The sequence below is a fragment of the Oratosquilla oratoria genome, chromosome 20, assembly GCF_046742065.1.
Source record: "Oratosquilla oratoria isolate Oo_2021 chromosome 20, ASM4674206v1, whole genome shotgun sequence".
Classification (NCBI taxonomy): Eukaryota; Metazoa; Arthropoda; class Malacostraca; order Stomatopoda; family Squillidae; genus Oratosquilla; species Oratosquilla oratoria.
The window spans coordinates 22,429,278-22,444,820 of record NC_134796.1 but is presented as its reverse complement, the minus strand read 5'-3'; the positions used below and the strand labels follow the sequence as shown (position 1 = coordinate 22,444,820).

General features: G+C 38.6%; 1 protein-coding gene across 15 annotated transcripts in view; it reads right to left on the bottom strand.

The window, feature by feature from the left end:
- The window catches only part of LOC143036396 (E3 SUMO-protein ligase RanBP2-like), a 381,916-nt gene that overhangs the window by 49,763 nt on the left and 316,610 nt on the right, over nt 1–15,543 (bottom strand). For 14 of the 15 annotated variants that reach the window (XR_012967350.1, XM_076203706.1, XM_076203712.1 and 11 more), the window contains 2 exons: nt 9,508–9,729; nt 7,845–7,950 (listed from right to left, as the gene is read on the bottom strand). Coding sequence is in view for 14 of the 15 variants with exons in the window: in XM_076203706.1 (XP_076059821.1) it covers nt 7,845–7,950; nt 9,508–9,729 (328 nt within the window). In the remaining variant the exon portion in view is untranslated. Of the gene's footprint in view, nt 1–7,844; nt 7,951–9,507; nt 9,730–15,543 lie in introns of those variants that run through there. The other variant, XM_076203719.1, reaches the window with a different exon arrangement.

Here is a 15,543-nt window from a genome sequence, read left to right as displayed (position 1 = left end):
GTAAAATAGCAAAAATTTGTGAAAGAATTGTCAAAAGTAGATGGGTAAAATATTTAGAAATAAAGAACGTGCTAAATCCAAGGCAATTTGGATTCAGACAAGGACAATCATGCGTCACCAATTTAATATGTCTCTATTCAAGGCTGATAGATATAATACAAGAAAGAGATAGATGGGCTGATTGTGCATTTCTAGACCTAAAAAAGCTTTTGACAAAGTACCACATAAGAAATTGCTTAAGAAATTAGAAACCGAAGATGGAATACAGGCCAAACTGCTTAAATGGATGGAAGACTTTTTGCAAGAAAGAAAAATGAGAGTAGTGATATGAGACAAACACTCAAAATGGGAGGAAGTAATATGCGGCGTTCCACAAGGAACAGTTCTGGCACCAATAATGTTTGCTATATATATTAATGATATGGATGAAGGAATTGAAAGTTATATGAGCTTCTTTGCAGATGATGCAAAACTATTGAAAAAAGTGAACATGGAAGAAGATTGTGAGTCACGACAGGGTGATCTAAATAAAGTACAGGAATGGAGTAGGAAGTGGGAGATGGAGTTCAACACTAAAAAGTGTAGTATAATGGAATTTGGAAAAAGCAAAAACAGAATAACAGGAGCATATACATTGGGAAAAGAAGGAATAAAAAAAGTAGAAAATGAGAAGGATCTGGGAGTCATTGTTATAAATAATATGTCACCTGAGAAACATATAAATATGATTTCTGGAGAAACTTATAATTTAATAAGAACAATTAAATTTGCATTTACATACCTGGATGAAGAAATGGTGAAGAAAATTCTAATCACTCTGATAAGACCAAGATTGGAATATGCAGCAACGATATGGTCACCAAGTACAAAAAATGTATTAAAAAAAATTGAAAGAATACAAAGAGCAATTACAAAATTGGCACCGACACTCTCAAAACTATCATATGAAGAGAGACTAGCAAAACTTGAACTACAGACACTAGAGCAAAGAAGAGAGAGAGGAGATTTGATAACTATTTAAAGAATCATGAAAGGCATAGAAATTACTGATAGAGAGAATCTGATAAAATGGGATGATAGAAATACAAGAGGACACAGAAAGAAAATCAAGAAAGACAGCTATATAAGAGATTTGAAAAAGAACAGCTTTCCTCACAGAGTAATAGACAGCTGGAACAAGTTAGATGAGAAAGTGGTGTGTGCAAAAACAATACATGAATTTAAAAATAGTTTTGATAAAATGAGATATGAAGACCGGACACCACAAGCATAGCTCCCCTTCCCATAAAATACAACTAGGTAAATACATCCAAACTCCTCTCTTCCTCTCTTATGTTCTATGCTTCTGCCCCATACAGTGCTGTTGGCACAATCACTCCTTCATATAGTCTCCTCTTACCATCCATTCCCAAATGTCTATTCCTCATTACACTCTTCAATCCACCAAGGCATTAACTTGCTTCTCTCAATCTACATTCTATCTCCACCTTCACTCCACATTTTCCTCCCACATTTGCACCCAAGTATCTAAAGCTATCCACTTCCTCCAGTTGCTCTCCCTTTATGCTCACTTCCAGTCAACTGCAACTTTCATCCCTTCTACATCTCATCACCTTACTTTTACCCACATTTATCTTTAGATTTCTTCTATCACATACTCTTCCAAACTCTGTCACCAGCTTCCTCAATCCCTCCTCCGATCCTGCCACAAGCGCAGTGTCGTCAGGAAACAACAGCTGGCTCACCTCCCACTTTTCTCCATTTTCCTTAACCATCTCCAATCCCTGACCCACTACCCTTGCATTTACCTCTCGCACTACCCTATCCATGTATAAGTTGAACAGCCAGGGCAACATAACGCATGCTTGATGAAGTCCCACCTTTACCTCGAACCACTCACTCTCTCCATTTCTAATCCTGACACAAGCTCTACTACTCTCATAAAAACTCTTGACAGCTCCTAGAAGCTTTCCTCCTATCCCGTATATCTGCATAACCTCCCACTGTGCCTTTCTGTCTATCCTATCGTAAGCCTTTTCCAGATCCATGAAAGCCCAAAAAACATCCTTCCCCTTTCCTATAACTTTCTCACATATCTGTCTTACCACAAAGATCTGATCTATACAACCTCTACCCGTCCTAAATCCACACTGTTCCTCACCAATTACTCCCTCTGTTCCTCTCCTAATCCTCTCAATCAAGATCCTCCCATAAGCCTTCCTAACTATACTTAACAAACTAATCCCTATGAAACTACTACATTCACACTTGTCCCCTTTTCCCTTCTAAGTGGAACTATACAGGCAGTCCAGTCCTCCGGCACTCTACCCTCTCTCCAGCAATCACTAAATAACCTCACTAGCCAGTCCACCATGACTGTACCTCCTTTTTTTAGACATTCTGCATGGCATCCATCCATACCAGGTGCCTTACCTGCTTTCATCATCTTAACTGTCTTCACTTCATCATTCCTTATTTCTCCTCCATTTTCCTCACTCATCACGGTCATTTTCTTAGCATTTCCCACTGCAGCTATCTTTTTCTCCCTATCCTCCTGCACATTTAGCAACTCCCTAAAATATTCTACCCATCTTTCCCTTACTGCCTTCTCTTCCATTATCATCTCTTCATCTGCACCTTTTACCTTTTCTTCTCTACTTGATTCTCCTCCTCTTCCTCTCTTAATTTCTTTCCAAAACATCTTTTTATTACTCTCAAAATTTTGTCATACTCTTACCCGATTTCACATCTTCTCTCCTCTTTTACTCCTTTACATTTTGCTTTACTTCTCTTTTCTTTTCTTTGTATGTCTCATATGACTCCCTCATCCTATTTTGTAACCAAACTGTGAAAGCTCGCTTCTTCTCTTCTACAACCTTCTTTGTTTCCTCATCCCTTCCTTCTATTTCCTCCTGTCCTTCTTGTTTCACACACCATTCTTGCACACTTGTGACTCCCTCCTTGGACCATCCCCATTCCTCCTCCACACCTAGCTCTACTCTATCCTTCACTCCCTCCCACTCCTTCAGCTTCTTCTTGTACTCCTTCTCCTTTTCATTTAAAGAGTTCACTCTAAGCACCTCCCTACCTTTTGCCCCTTTCCTCTTTCTCCATCTATCTTCCACTCTCAACTTACCTTCCACCAAAAAATCATCTGATATTCCCCCGCTCTCTCCCCTTAGCACATGTACATACTAAACTCTTCCTATCATAATCCTATTTACCACTACATAATCCATTAACGCTTTATCTACCACCCTTCCATCCACCACCCTCTCCCATGTGTACTTATGTTTGACTTTCTTCCGAAACACTGTATTTGCTATTATCAACTCTCTTTCTAGACACATTTCCACCATCAACTCTCCACTACGATTCTTTCCTGGAACTCCACATTTCCCAACCACTCCATCAACTGGACCATTTCCTATCCTAGTGTCAGGGGGAAAAGCTATCCCTTTAAAATTTTGGATGTACTTAGAAATTGATTCATCATCCAGCTCTAATATCTTTAATTTACTATTGTATTAATTAAAATAAATTATAATGAAAAAAAAATATATATATATATATATATATATATTCGTTAACAAACATGTAAAAAAATGTTACTATGTAAAAATTAAGTCATAATCTTGCTATCGGACAAGAGGGGATAAAAGAACGGAATCTTTGTTTTTGATCACACTAACGTGGCATGTTAGAAAAGGCCACGTAGACTCGCCAAGACAGCCAACCAAGCAAATCTTAGTCAAAAATTTTCCCTTTTAAAAGGTAAGAGTTAAAGTCAGAACCATTAATTAACATTTAAAATTCAATTGAGAAACCCACGTCCGATAGAGAGAGTGGAAATGAGACATGAAAGGGAAAATGCAAGTCACATGAATACGGGCAATAACCAGGCCTTGGGTTGTTGATACGCGTTTGAATAACCCTTTATGTTCTCATAACTAGGTTATATCTTTTTTTATGTAAAATAATATGTGCCAAAACCAATTCTCATTTAAAGTCAGTTTTGAGGCCTTAAGGTGTCATGACATAGCTGCTGTTTAGGGGGGTTAGTCTAGCCTCACCATAGAATAGCATAAAATTAATTGTAAACCTAAGTAGGGTAATTTAAAGATTTCTGAAGAGGCTTTTCCTATGTTATATTACGGAAAGAGGCATATTGATCTCATGTTACCTCTCTATAGTCTTGTAAGGATTTATTCTGCCTCACGAATCTTTCAGATACCCTACTCCATTTTCCTATTGATGTAGTATTGTTTCTAAATAAGGTTGTAAAATTACAGGGAACCAGTCCTGGAGAAAAATGTACTTTTGAAAGGGGACACAAGTTCGCAATTCCCTCCCTTCCCCGGTTTTGGAAGTTTTTGGAATTTTTTTTTTTTTTTTTTAAGAATAAAGGCAGTACCGAGGGTTGAGTTTCCTTTCAACCAAAAATGGAAAATGGACTAGTACCCACCTACCCGATGCCCCATGTTCTACCAGACGACTAACCAGCATTACAGTACAACTCCTCATCCTTAGGTTTGGATCATGGACAGTGAAGGAGCATCGGAATAATCCTCGCTCCCTCCAGAAAGTGTGTGGTAGTCTCTAGCATCTGAATTGTTGATCTATGATGATCCATATATATTTTCTCTTTTTCTTTCTCTTATTTTATATCATATATTTTTTTTCTGTCGGGGTTCGCCCCAACACTAGCATTAAGGTCTCCCAGTACTATAGCAAACTTTATTAGAGCAAGTACCAATCCCTGTGGAACTCCACTAATCTCTTCCCTTATATCTGAGTACTACTCTCATTTTTCATCCATGCAAGAAATCCTCCATACATTCTAGCAGTTTACCTTGTAACCCTCCTATGGTTTTTGTTTTCCTAATAGTTTTCGATGTGGCATTTTATCAAAAGCTTTTTCTAGATCTAGGAAAGCACAATCAGCCCATCCATCCATTTCCTGTATTATATCTAATAGTCTTGAGTAAAAACCGATCAGATTTGTGACACATGAATCCAAACTGTTTAGAATGTTCTCCTCCAGATGTTTTATCCATCTATTTTTGGTAACTTTTTCACAAATTTTGACTACAGTACAGGAGTATAGTAGGAAGAGTTTAGGATGTAAATGTTCTAAGGGGAGAGGGTGGGGGGAATATCAGACAATTTTTTGGTGGAAGGTAAGTTGAGAGTGGAGAATAAGTGGAGAAAGAGGAAAAGGGCAGAAGGTAGGGAGGTACTTAGAGTGAACTGCTTAAATGAGAAAGAAAAGGAGAAGGACTATAAGAAGAACCAGAGAGAGGAGTGGGAGGGAGTAAAGGATAGAGTAGAATTTGGAGTGGAGGAGGAATGGGGATGGTTCAAAGAGGGAGTCATAAGATGTGCAAAGATGATGTGTGGAACAAGGAGGATGGGAGGAAATAGAAGGAAGGGTAGTGAGTGGTGGGATGAGGAAACAAAGAGGGGTGTAAAAGAGATGAAGCAGGCTTTCATAGATTGGTTACAAATTAGGACGAGGGAATCATATGAGAGGTACAAAGTAAAGAGAAGTCAAGCACAAGATAAAGAAGGCAAAGAGGAGAGCAGGTGTGAAATGGGGTAAGCGTATGACAGAAAATTTTGAAAGTAATTAAAAATGTAGAAGAGGAAGAAGAGGTGTATCAAGTTGAGAAGAAAAGGTAAAAGGTGTAGATGGAGAGATGATACTGGAAGAGAAGGCAGTGAGAGGATGGTGGGCAGAGTATTTTAGGGAGTTGCTATATATATGAAGGTGGATAGGGAGGGAAAGGTAGTTGCAGTGGGAAGTGCTATGAAAATGACCGTGATGAGTGAAGAAAATAGAGGAGAAATAAGGAAAGATGAAGTGAAAGCAGCTGTTAAGATGATGACAGCAGGTAAGGCACCTGGGTTGGATAGATGCTATGCAGAATGTCTGAAAAAAGGAGGTACAGTGATGATGGACTGGCTGGTGAGATTATTTTATGTTTGTTTAAGAGAAGGTAGAGTGCTGGAGGACTGGACTAATGCCTGTATAGTTCCACTTTACATGGGAAGAGGGACAAGTGTGAATGTAGTAGTTTTAGAGGGATCAGCTTGTTAAAGAGTAGTTGGGAAGGCTTATGGGAGGGTCTTGATTGAGAGGATTAGGATAGGAACAGAGGTAGTAATTGGTGAGGAACAGTGTAGGTTTAGGACAGGTAGGGTTTGTGTAGATCAGATTTTTGTGGTAAGACATGTGAGAAAGCTATAGGAAAAGGTAAGGATGTTTTTTGGGCTTTGATGGATCTGGAAAAGGCTTATGACAGGGTAGACAGGAAGGCACTGTGGGAGGTTTTGCAGATATATGGGATTGGAGGAAAGCTGTGAAGAGCAGTCAAGAGTTTATATATGAGTAGAGCTTGTGTTAGGATTAGAAATGGAGAGAGTGAGTGGTTTGAGGTAAAGGTGGGACTTCATCAGGGATGTGTTATGTTGCCCTGGCTGTTCAATTTATACATGGATAGGGTGTTATGAGAGGTGAATGCAAGGGTAGTGGATCGGGGATTAGAGATGGTTAAAGAAAATGGAGAAAAAAGGGAGATATGCCAGTTGTTGTTTGCTGACGACACCACACTTAAAGCAGGATAAGAAGAGGGATTAAGGACGTTAGTGACAAAGTTTGGGAAGGTGTGCAAAAGAAGGAAGTTGAAGATAAATGTGGGTAAAAGTAAGGTGATGAGATGTACATGGGGAGAGAGTGACAGCAGACTTGGAGTATCAAGGGAGACAGATTGGAGAAAGTGGATAGTTTTAGATACTTGGGTGCAAACGTGGCAGGAAAGGGAGTAGGGGTGGAGGTAAAATGTAGATTGAGAGAAGTGAGTAAATGCCTTGGGGGATTAAAAAGTGAAATGAGAAATAGACATCTGAGAATTGATGCTAGGAGGAGATTGTGAAGAAGTGATTGTGCCGACAGCACTGTACAGGGCAGAAACATGGAACCTAAGAGAGGAAGAGAGAAGGAGTTTGAATGTGTTTGAGATGAGGTGCCTGAGAAGTATGATAGGGGTTACTAGGCTAGATAGAGTGAGAAATGAGGAGGTGAGGAGGAGAACAGGGGTGGGAGATAGGGTTGATGAAAAAGTATTGGGATGGTTTGGACACATGGAAAGAATGAGTAAAGATTAGTAAAAAAAAAGGTGTGGAAGGCAGAGGTGGAAGGAGTAAACATGAGGGGGCTTCCTTGGATGAGATGGATGGATGGGGTAAAAAAGGCTTTGGGAAAGAGGGGAATGTCTGTTGAGGAAGGACAGGAGAGGACAGAAGATAGGGGTGAATGGAGAATGGTTGTGTATGGATGATGCTGTGATGAATGAGGGGGAGTGGGTTTGGGGATGGGGGTGAGGGAATATGAATGAGAAATAAATTGATGCAGCCTGAAGGGATTTCTCCCCGTCTTCTCCTTTTCTGCACGAGGGGATGGAGGGGGGGGGGTCACCAAATTGATGAAGCGGCCTTGCTGTGGAAGTGCTGTGTCTTGCAACACTGCTTCTGACCCAGGTCAGTGGTCAAGATGCAGGGATGACCCGTCCTCCAGGAGGTGCCAAGATAAGTGGGAGGGAAGAGGGTTGAGGGGAGAGGAGTATGTAGGGGATGGAATGGGTGGGAGTGGTTTTTATGCCTTTGTGTTTTGGATACCTCCCTTGTAAGAGGGAGAAAGCCTTTGGTATATGGATGTATGTGTGTGTGTATGTAACGAGTATGCCCATACATTGGGCTAAACAAGTTCTGAAACTCTTACCCAGAGGGGAAATAACTAACATGAGTTAAGCACATGGTCCAAAACCTTGGTAAATCATACATACCTTCAGTTTTTGTGTTGTCATTAGCAATACTTGTTGTAACTACTTCCTTGGTGGTTGTGTCTACTGTACTCATTTCCAAGTCTAGGGGTGAACCACCTAACTCAACCTAAAAAAAAAAAAAAAAAAAAAAGAAAAAAAAAAAAAAAAAAAAAAAATAGAGGGTTAACCTCTTCACTCTGGGGCACATCACATGTCTGGCAGCATTAACTGCCCGACATGTGATGTTGCGTCATAATAATAGCATTATAAAAAATAAAGTCAGTGCTCAATCGTTCGTTCTCTTTCACCCGTGAATTTTGATAACCATAGAAAATATGATGAAGCCAGTTTAGAGAGAATGGAGGTTACGTAGGTACGACTACAATAAATATAATCAAGACGCTGACGTCGGCATCATCGCGTACCCACTTGGTCCTCATGACGCATATGTAGGCGTCACTGTATGGAAGTGGTTAGTTTTAAGTACTTAAGTAGGTCACACATGTCAAGGAATAGATATATCATATAGAGAGGGATGCAAGTAAAATTTCTACGGGACAATGAAAAGTGTTGTGACAAGTATGCACCTGGGGATGGATGCAAATTGAAAATTATTAAGGGGTGACTTTACCTATGACACTGTACGAGACAAGGGCTTGGATATTATGGCTACCTTCCCTCCTCCTCCCCTCACATGGAAATGGAGAAAACAAGGATATATCCCTATACTGGGATGGTGACTGCATGAAAGCATGGAGCCAAATGCTTTTGGTTTGTCTTGTAATACTGATGTCCCCTTAAAACCGTTTCTTACAACTTCTTTGACTAACTCTTCTGGATCCCCATATAGTAGTGATGGTGATGGGAGAATTCAGTCGTGTGATGCAGTGTACATATGGCAGCTGAAGCTGCACGTGAGAATTTTACTCATACTGAAATGGTTAAAGGCATTTTGGTATATACATGAATACACACATGCACCCCCTCCTCCCTGAAATTTCTTCTAATCTTAGCACCTTATGTATACAAAGTCATCCCTGCTCCCTGCTACGGTCAGGGACAGTATTACAAGACAAAGCATCTCTGCAAGACTGTGGTATCACACCTGGTTTACCCCTACCCCCAAACTTCTATTATATGACAACCCTCCCCCTTTCATTCACTTACAAATTTACATAACTGCCAAGAAGAAATCCCCAAGGGATGCAACTAAATCTCATCCATTCACACCTACAAGGTAGGGCCCAAAAGCCGAAACTGGTTTACCCACACCACTTCATCATATGGCAAATGTCCTCCCTCGTCCACTTATGAGGAAAGCAAGACACCAAAGACATAATACAGACAAACATACACATCAAAAGATTTCTTTTCCCTCATGAGGAAGGTTGCCAGCCAAAGCATGCACCCACCCTTCACCTATCCCATACCCATTTTGTCCCCTTTAAAATCCTCTAAGCTCCTAATAGAGCTTATATATACATATATGCTTATGTGACAGTTTCTGCATCGAGTGGCAATTTCTATTTTTATTCACCCAATATCAACACCTCAGAAGTGTACAATCATTTCTATCAGTGCATGGGTCAAAGGCAGTACATTCTACATGTGCACACAGACCATCACAAGGGGGAGCCTTTGTTATATGCTAAAACTGCATGTTTAAAAAATCATACCAACTAACCTTACTATTACTGACAGCAGCCAAGAACTCATGAGCAATTTCTGAAGTTTTAAATCGAGCAGCAAAAGTCTCTTTTTTGGGTTCACCATCTGAGAAATCTGTTGCTACCCAATAATATGTCTTATCATCCTTCTTTCTAAACTCCATATCTGCTGCCATATAGTGATTCAAACACAACTTCAGCACTTGCTCTCTCCTCATCAACAATCGGATCTTTCCAGTCTGAAATACATCCATGGATACACTATGTAAATATATATATAAGCAAATTGGACAGGAGTATTAAGGGAGACTGAAGGAAGTGGATAGCTTTAGATACTTGGGTATGAATATGGCGGGAAAGGTAGGAGTGGGCCTTATCAGTATAACTAGTATTTTCTTTACCATTTCTTGGCCCATGTAAGTAAATGCCACTTTTATTGATCTTAGCAAGTTATAGATTTCATTGACAATGTTGTTTATCTGTTTGTTAGGGGACATATCCTTTGTGATGATTACTCCTAGGTCTTTTTTGGATCCCACTTTCTTTACTCCCTTTGCACCAATTTTATATTGTGTGTATGTACATCCACACTGTTCCTCACCAATTACTCCTTCTGTTCCTCTCCTAATCCTCTCAATCAAGATCCTCCCATAAGCCTTCCCTACTACACTCAACAGGCTAATCCCTCTGAAATTACTACATTCACACTTGTATTTACCTAGTTGTATTTACCTAGTTGTATTTTACGGGAAGGGGAGCTATGCTCGTGGGGTCCCGTCTTCATATCTCATTTTATCTAAACTATTTTTAAATTCATGTATTGTTTTTGCACACACCACTTTCTCATCTAACTTGTTCCAACTGTCTATTACTCTGTGAGGAAAGCTGTTCTTTTTCAAATCTCTTCTATAGCTGTCTTTTTTTATTTTCTTTCCGTGTCCTCTTGTATTTCTGTCATCCCATTATATCAGATTCTCTCTATCAGTAATTTCTATGCCTTTCATGATTCTGTAAATAGCTATCAAATCTCCTCTCTCTCTTCTTTGCTCTAGTGTCTGTAGTTTAAGTTTTTGTAGTCTCTCTTCATATGATAGTTTTGAGAGTGTTGGTGCCAGTTTTGTGATTGCTCTTTGTATTCTTTCAAGTTTTTTTATACATTTTTTTGTACTTGGTGACCATATCGTTGCTGCATATTCCAATCTTGGTCTTATCAGGGTGATTAGGATTTTCCTCACCATTTCTTCATCCAGGTATGTAAATGCCACTTTGATTGTTCTTATTAAATTATAAGTTTCTCCAAAAATCTTATTTATATGTTTCTCAGGTGACATATTATTCATAACAATGACTCCCAGGTCCTTCTCATTTTCTACTTTTTTTATTCCTTCTTCTCCCAAATTATATGATCCTGTTATTCTGTTTTTGCTTTTTCCAAATTCCATTATACTACACTTTTTTGTATTGAACTCCATCTCCCACTTCCTACTCCATTCTTGTACTTTATTTAGATCTCTCTGTAGTGATTCACAATCTTCTTCAGTTTTCACTCTTTTCAGTAGTTTTGCATCATCTGCAAAGAAGCTCATATAGCTTTCAATTCCTTCATCCATATCATTAATATATATAGCAAACATTATTGGGGCCAGAACTGTTCCCTGTGGGACACCGCTTATTACTTCATTCCATTTTGAGTGCTGATCTCTTATCACTACTCTCATTTTTCTTTCTTGCAAAAAGTCTTCCATCCAATTTAGCAATTTACCTTGTATTCCTCCTTCATATTCTAATTTCTTAAGCAACTTCTTATGTGGTACTTTGTCAAAAGCTTTTTTTAGGTCTAGAAATGCACAATCAGCCCATCCATCTCTTTCTTGTATTATATCTATTAGCCTTGAATAGAAACATATTAAATTGGTGACGCATGATCGTCCTTGTCTGAATCCAAATTGCCTTGGATTTAGTACGTTGTTTTTTTCCAAGTATTTTACCCATCTACTTTTGATAATTCTTTCACAAATTTTTGCTATTGTACTTGTTAGAGAGACTGGTCTATAGTTGGTAGGTTCTTCTTTATTTCCTCCTTTATATATAGGTACTATATTTGCTTTTTTCCAATCTTCTGGAACTTTTCCTTCTTTTAAGGAACTGCTTATTATGCTATGTATTTTGTCTGCCAGTTCATTCCTGCATTCTTTCAGAATCCAGTTTGCTATTTCATCTGGCCCATGCGATTTTCTGACATCAAAATTACCCAAGTGTGTCAATATTTCATTCTTTGTTACTTCTATTTCTTCCATAGGGGGGACTTTTTCTTTCCACTCAATCTCTTCAGGTTGTATATTTTCCCTTGTAAACACTGATTTAAAATGTTTGTTCATAATTTCTGCCATTTCCATTTCCTCAGTGTATTCAACTCCTCCTTGTCTTAATTTCTCCAAGTCTTGTTTGTTTTTCAGTTTATTGTTTACAAATCTGTAGAATAGTTTTGGTTGATCTTTACACTTTTCTATAACATTTTTTTCATATTTTCTTTTTTCCTCTCTGCACTTTTGTACATATTCATTTCTATAACCAGTATATATTTTCCATTTTTCAGGTCTTCTGTCTTTTTTCCATCTGGTCCAGGCTTTGTCTCTTTTGTCTTTTAACTCCCTACAACTTTTGTTGTACCAGCATTTTACATATTCTTTTTCTTGTTTTTGTCTTGGGACATACTTTTCCACTCCTTTTTTGTAAATTTTTGTCAAAATATTCCATTTCTCTTCCACTGATGTTTCTTCTTTGTATATTTCTTCCCAGTTTTCTTGTTGGAAGAATTTTCTTATTTTATCAAAGTTTGTTTTTTCATACATCATTCTTCCTTTTCTATATTGTTCATTTCTTTTCATATATTTTTCTTCATTAAGTTCCAGTTCAATCAATATGTGGTCACTTTTACCTATTGGTGTTTTATATTCAATCTTGTCCACTATTCTAGGTTCAGATGTAATTATTAAGTCTAGCCTCGATGGTTCTTCTTCATTTCTATACCTAGTGTTCTCTTGTATCCATTGTGTCATTGAATGGTCAGTAATCATCTCAAGTAGAGCATTTCCCCATGAGTCATCACCACTCTTTACTGTCATTTCTTCCCAGCAGATTTCTTTGCAATTAAAGTCGCCCATCATAACTATTCTTCCTCCGTCTTCCATTATTTTAGTTAATGCTATCTTTGTGTCCTCTAGCATACTTTTATATTCACTCTCCTCCCATGAGGCTGTTTTCGGAGGCACATAATTGATCACAAATTTTCTGCTCTTCTTATCTCTGTCTTCCACTTCTATCATAATCATCTCTACTGTATTCTTTCCATATATGACACCTTTCACGTTTATATCCTTCTTAGTCAGGAACATAACTCCACCCCCTTGCTTTTTCTCTCTGTTTCTAATCCAATAATTGTATGCATCATGTCCTACACTGTTGGGTGGTAGTGGGCCTTTTAATTTTGTTTCTACAATTCCCATTATGTCCGGTTCTTTTTCTTTCAAATAATCATTCAGCTCATTCAATCCTGTTATTAATCCATCTATATTTGTGTAAGACACTCTTAGTTTTCTGCCACTTCCATTGTGTTCTCTGTTTCCCTTATGTTTTTCTTTTGTATGTCGAACTTCCTTAGTTTCATGTTCACTACTCTCCAATAGAATCTCTCTTTCTCTGACTCCGTTCTGTTCTCGTTTTTTGCCTTAGCTTCCAGTCTTTTCTGCTTTTCTTCCTCTCTTTCCTCTTTATTCATTTCTCTTTTTATCCATATCTTTTTGTATTGTTCACTTGTTGCTAGTTTCCCTGTTTTGGATAAGATATTCTCTGCCGTTGTTTGTGACTTGAATTTAATCTTACTAGGCTGGATAGAGTGAGAAATGAAGAGGTGAGGAGGAGAACAGGGGTGAAAAAGGATTTGGGAGATAGGGTTGATGAAAGAATATTAGGATGGTTTGGACACATGGAAAGAATGAGTGAAGAAAGACTAGTAAAAGAGGTATGGAAGGCAGATGTGGAGGGAGTGAACATGAGGGGACATCCTAGGATGAGGTGGATGGATGGGGTGAAGGGGGCTTTGGGGAAGAGGGGAATGTCTGTTGAGGAAGGAAGGGAGAGGACGGAAGACAGAGGTGAGTGGAGAATGGTTGTATATGGATGATGTTGTGACTGCATGAGGAGGAATGGGGTGGGGGGTGGGGTAGTATGTGTGAGTAAATTTTGACGTAGCCCGAAGGGATTTCTCCCCGTCCTCGCCTTATATGCAAAGGGGGACGGAGAGGGGGGGGTCGCCGATTAAATGAAGTGGCCTGGCTGTGGATGTACCGTGTCTTGCGACACTGCTTCTGACCCAGGGCGGTGGGCAGGGTGCAGGGATGACCCGTCATCCAGGAGGTGCTCAGATGAGAGGAAGGGTGGGAGGGGTGTGGAGTGTATTTAGGGATGAAATGGGTGGGAGTGTTTTTATGCCTTTCCCTTTTTGGCTACCTCCCTTGGAAGGGGGAAAAAGCCTTGGTATATTTACCTAGTTGTACCTAGTTGTATTTTACGGGAAGGGGAGCTATGCTCGTGGGGTCCCGTCTTTATATCTCATTTTATCTAAACTATTTTTAAATTCATGTATTGTTTTTGCACACACCACTTTCTCATCTAACTTGTTCCAACTGTCTATTACTCTGTGAGGAAAGCTGTTCTTTTTCAAATCTCTTCTATAGCTGTCTTTTTTTATTTTCTTTCCGTGTCCTCTTGTATTTCTGTCATCCCATTTTATCAGATTCTCTCTATCAGTAATTTCTATGCCTTTCATGATTCTGTAAATAGAGATCAAATCTCCTCTCTCTCTTCTTTGCTCTAGTGTCTGTAGTTTAAGTTTTTGTAGTCTCTCTTCATATGATAGTTTTGAGAGTGTTGGTGCCAGTTTTGTGATTGCTCTTTGTATTCTTTCAAGTTTTTTTATACATTTTTTTGTACTTGGTGACCATATCGTTGCTGCATATTCTAATCTTGGTCTTATCAGGGTGATTAGGATTTTCCTCACCATTTCTTCATCCAGGTATGTAAATGCCACTTTGATTGTTCTTATTAAATTATAAGTTTCTCCAAAAATCTTATTTATATGTTTCTCAGGTGACATATTATTCATAACAATGACTCCCAGGTCCTTCTCATTTTCTACTTTTTTATTCCTTCTTCTCCCAAATTATATGATCCTGTTATTCTGTTTTTGCTTTTTCCAAATTCCATTATACTACACTTTTTTGTATTGAACTCCATCTCCCACTTCCTACTCCATTCTTGTACTTTATTTAGATCCCTCTGTAGTGATTCACAATCTTCTTCAGTTTTCACTCTTTTCAGTAGTTTTGCATCATCTGCAAAGAAGCTCATATAGCTTTCAATTCCTTCATCCATATCATTAATATATATAGCAAACATTATTGGGGCCAGAACTGTTCCCTGCGGGACACCGCTTATTACTTCATTCCATTTTGAGTGCTGATCTCTTATCACTACTCTCATTTTTCTTTCTTGCAAAAAGTCTTCCATCCAATTTAGCAATTTACCTTGTATTCCTCCTTCATATTCTAATTTCTTAAGCAACTTCTTATGTGGTACTTTGTCAAAAGCTTTTTTTAGGTCTAGAAATGCACAATCAGCCCATCCATCTCTTTCTTGTATTATATCTATTAGCCTTGAATAGAAACATATTAAATTGGTGACGCATGACCGTCCTTGTCTGAATCCAAATTGCCTTGGATTTAGTACGTTGTTTTTTCCCAAGTATTTTACCCATCTACTTTTGATAATTCTTTCACAAATTTTTGCTATTGTACTTGTTAGAGAGACTGGTCTATAGTTGGTAGGTTCTTCTTTATTTCCTCCTTTATATATAGGTACTATATTTGCTTTTTTCCAATCTTCTGGAACTTTTCCTTCTTTTAGGGAACTGCTTATTATGCTATGTATTTTGTCTGCCAGTTCATTCCTGCATTCTTTCAGAATCCAGTTTGCTATTTCATCTGGCCCATGCG